This window comes from Lipotes vexillifer, unplaced genomic scaffold (assembly GCF_000442215.2).
Source record: "Lipotes vexillifer unplaced genomic scaffold, Lipotes_vexillifer_v1.1 scaffold3427, whole genome shotgun sequence".
Taxonomy (NCBI): Eukaryota; Metazoa; Chordata; class Mammalia; order Artiodactyla; family Lipotidae; genus Lipotes; species Lipotes vexillifer.
Genome location: NW_006778738.1, coordinates 109,152 through 111,542, shown reverse-complemented (window position 1 = coordinate 111,542; position 2,391 = coordinate 109,152). Strand labels below are relative to the sequence as shown.

Genomic DNA, 2,391 nt, shown 5'->3' with positions numbered 1-2,391 from the left:
GGAATGCCGGCCAGACATCCAGGGCCTCACACTCTCCAAGAAGCCCTGGCCTGTCCTTGGCAGCACCCCAAACCCACCCTGCCTGCCCTTACAGGCCAATCCTTGCTCCCCACTCAAAAATAGTTTAATGGCTTCCTGTTTCCTGCAACTGCTTGAAATTGAAATTGAAAAGCTTCATCCTAGCCTTCAAGGCCCCCTCTGAATGTGGCCCTAACATACTGAGATCTGGGGGTCAAGACAGACCTGTGTTCAAATTCTGGCTCTGCCATCTACTAACTTCATGATCCTGGGCAAGTCACTTCATCTTCCCCCTCTGTCTCCACTTCCATGTGAAGTCTCTGGCACAGGGTAAACATGAATATTTGCTACTGCTATTACTCATTTAAATCCTCGCACTTCTCCATCCTAGCCAGACCTGTCTGCATACTGTCCCCTCCAATCTGACACCCCTATACCTTCAATTCATGCTGTGCCCTGTACCTGGAATGCCCAATTCCTCTTCTGGTTCAAATCCCCTATTCAACATTGTTCCAGCTTGGTCCTCTAAAGCTGCTGTCCCCATCGTGGGGAGGAAGGAATGTATGGGCAGCCTGCATGGGTGACCCCTCCCCTGATGAGCATCTTCGGGAGGGTCACTTTTAGGTGGGGGCAGTGTAGCACAGTAACAAAGAATATAAGCTGAGGAGCCAGACTGCCTTGATTGAAATTCTGGCTACACCACCTTGGGCAAGTGACTCCATGCCTCAGCCAATGAATTTATAAGTATAAACTTCTCAGAACAGCTCTTGGCAAAGACTAAATGCTGAATATATTTTAGCTAGAATTATGATTATTAATATACCCTCCCAACCTGGACCCAGAAACTGTCATGCTCTGAGACTAGAAAACAAGGTCCAAGACACCTTGGGTTGCTTGAGTTCCCAGAAGTGCCCTTCTACCCCTCTATCTTCCCTGATTCTTGCCAGCATCTTGGAAGGAGGCAGGTGACCAGGATATCCATATTCAGCTGGGGAAGAAAGAGGCTCAGGGGTAACTGATATGTACCAGGTGCCACACAGCTGGGCAATGAAGACCCAGGGTTCACCCCACCCACTGGCACAGGTAACATTTCACTGCCACCCTCTCCTGGCCTGCTTTAACCAGTGTCTGCAAAAAGGGGCCGGCCACCTTGAGGTTAAATTTGGAAACTTCTTGCTTTGAGTCAGGTCCTGTCACCTCATCAATCCTTGGAAACACCATTCTCCCTTATACTGTTCAACTAATATTTCAAAAACTCACTGGAATACCAGCTCCTCCCGCTGACCCCAGCCTCTGCGGGTGCTTGCTAAGAGGCCACTTAGTTGAAGGATGGCACAGTGGTCAGATGCAAGCTCTGGTATCAGACTGCCTGGGTCTAAACCCTGGTCAGTTCCACCACTTGTTCTGTGACCTTGAATACAAGACTTCGTCTCTTTGAGTCTCAGTGCCTTCATCTGCAGAATGGGGCTAATAATATTGTTGTGATGAGGATTAAACGAGATCATGCCTGAAAAGTGCTTATAAAAGAGTACCTAGCACAATCAGTGCTCAACAATGTTACCTACTATTACTAATGCCTTGCAGCATGAGTTACACCTAATATGAACAGGCTTACAAACATACATTTCTCAGAAATGAGTCTGTACGCTGGAGCCAGATACAAAAATCCAGAATGTCTGGGCTGGAAGGGACCTCAAATTATGATGGTCTATAACTGAAGTCAGGCAGTTATCACACATGCCCAAAGTGGGATGGTAGGGGCAGAGGCCGACTGGGACACATGTGCAGGGTCAGAAGGCGGTGACCAATATTCAACTCCATCTTACAGCTGCCACCAGGAATACAGGCCTTGAGTTGCCAGATCTTTTGACTTCTGAAGAGAAGCTGAAAATCCAGATTTTTAGGAGAAAATTCCCAATTCCTTACATCACCAAATTTATTTAAAAACATAACAAAACAAAAACCAAAGTTTTGTTGAGTTTGAGCTCAATAAAACATGTCTGCAGGTCAGAAATGGCTCTGGGAATGCCAGTTCACAACCTCTGCACTGTCTCATAAAGCTGAGGCCCAGAGAGGTTATGTGACTTGCCCAGGGACACAGAGCGAGTGAAGAGAGAGCCCGGTCCGACCCTTTTCAAGTAGGCATGGCCTCCCGGACTCCCACCTCCTCACCTGCGTTTGCGTTGCTCCCAATACTGTTGATGGCTGGCGGCACTGAGCTGGGTGGGTGGAAGGGCACGTGTCCATTTTCCCGGGGTGGCTTGTCCTGCCAGCCTGGTCCTGCCTCCCCAGGGCCCAGCTCTGCAGGGCCACCCCACTCATCCGAGCCCTGGCGTGAGTGGTAGGTGGGCTCAGGCCGGGTGCGGAAGCCGC

At 49.3% G+C, this 2,391-nt stretch overlaps 1 protein-coding gene across 1 annotated transcript in view; it reads right to left on the bottom strand.

The window, feature by feature from the left end:
• SAMD4B (sterile alpha motif domain containing 4B) overlaps positions 1-2,391 on the bottom strand; it is a 22,244-nt gene that overhangs the window by 9,771 nt on the left and 10,082 nt on the right. Inside the window, 1 exon segment of the mRNA XM_007472191.1 lies at positions 2,191-2,391. This exon segment is cut by the window's right edge and continues 12 nt beyond it. Within this exon segment, the coding sequence (XP_007472253.1) occupies positions 2,191-2,391 (201 nt within the window).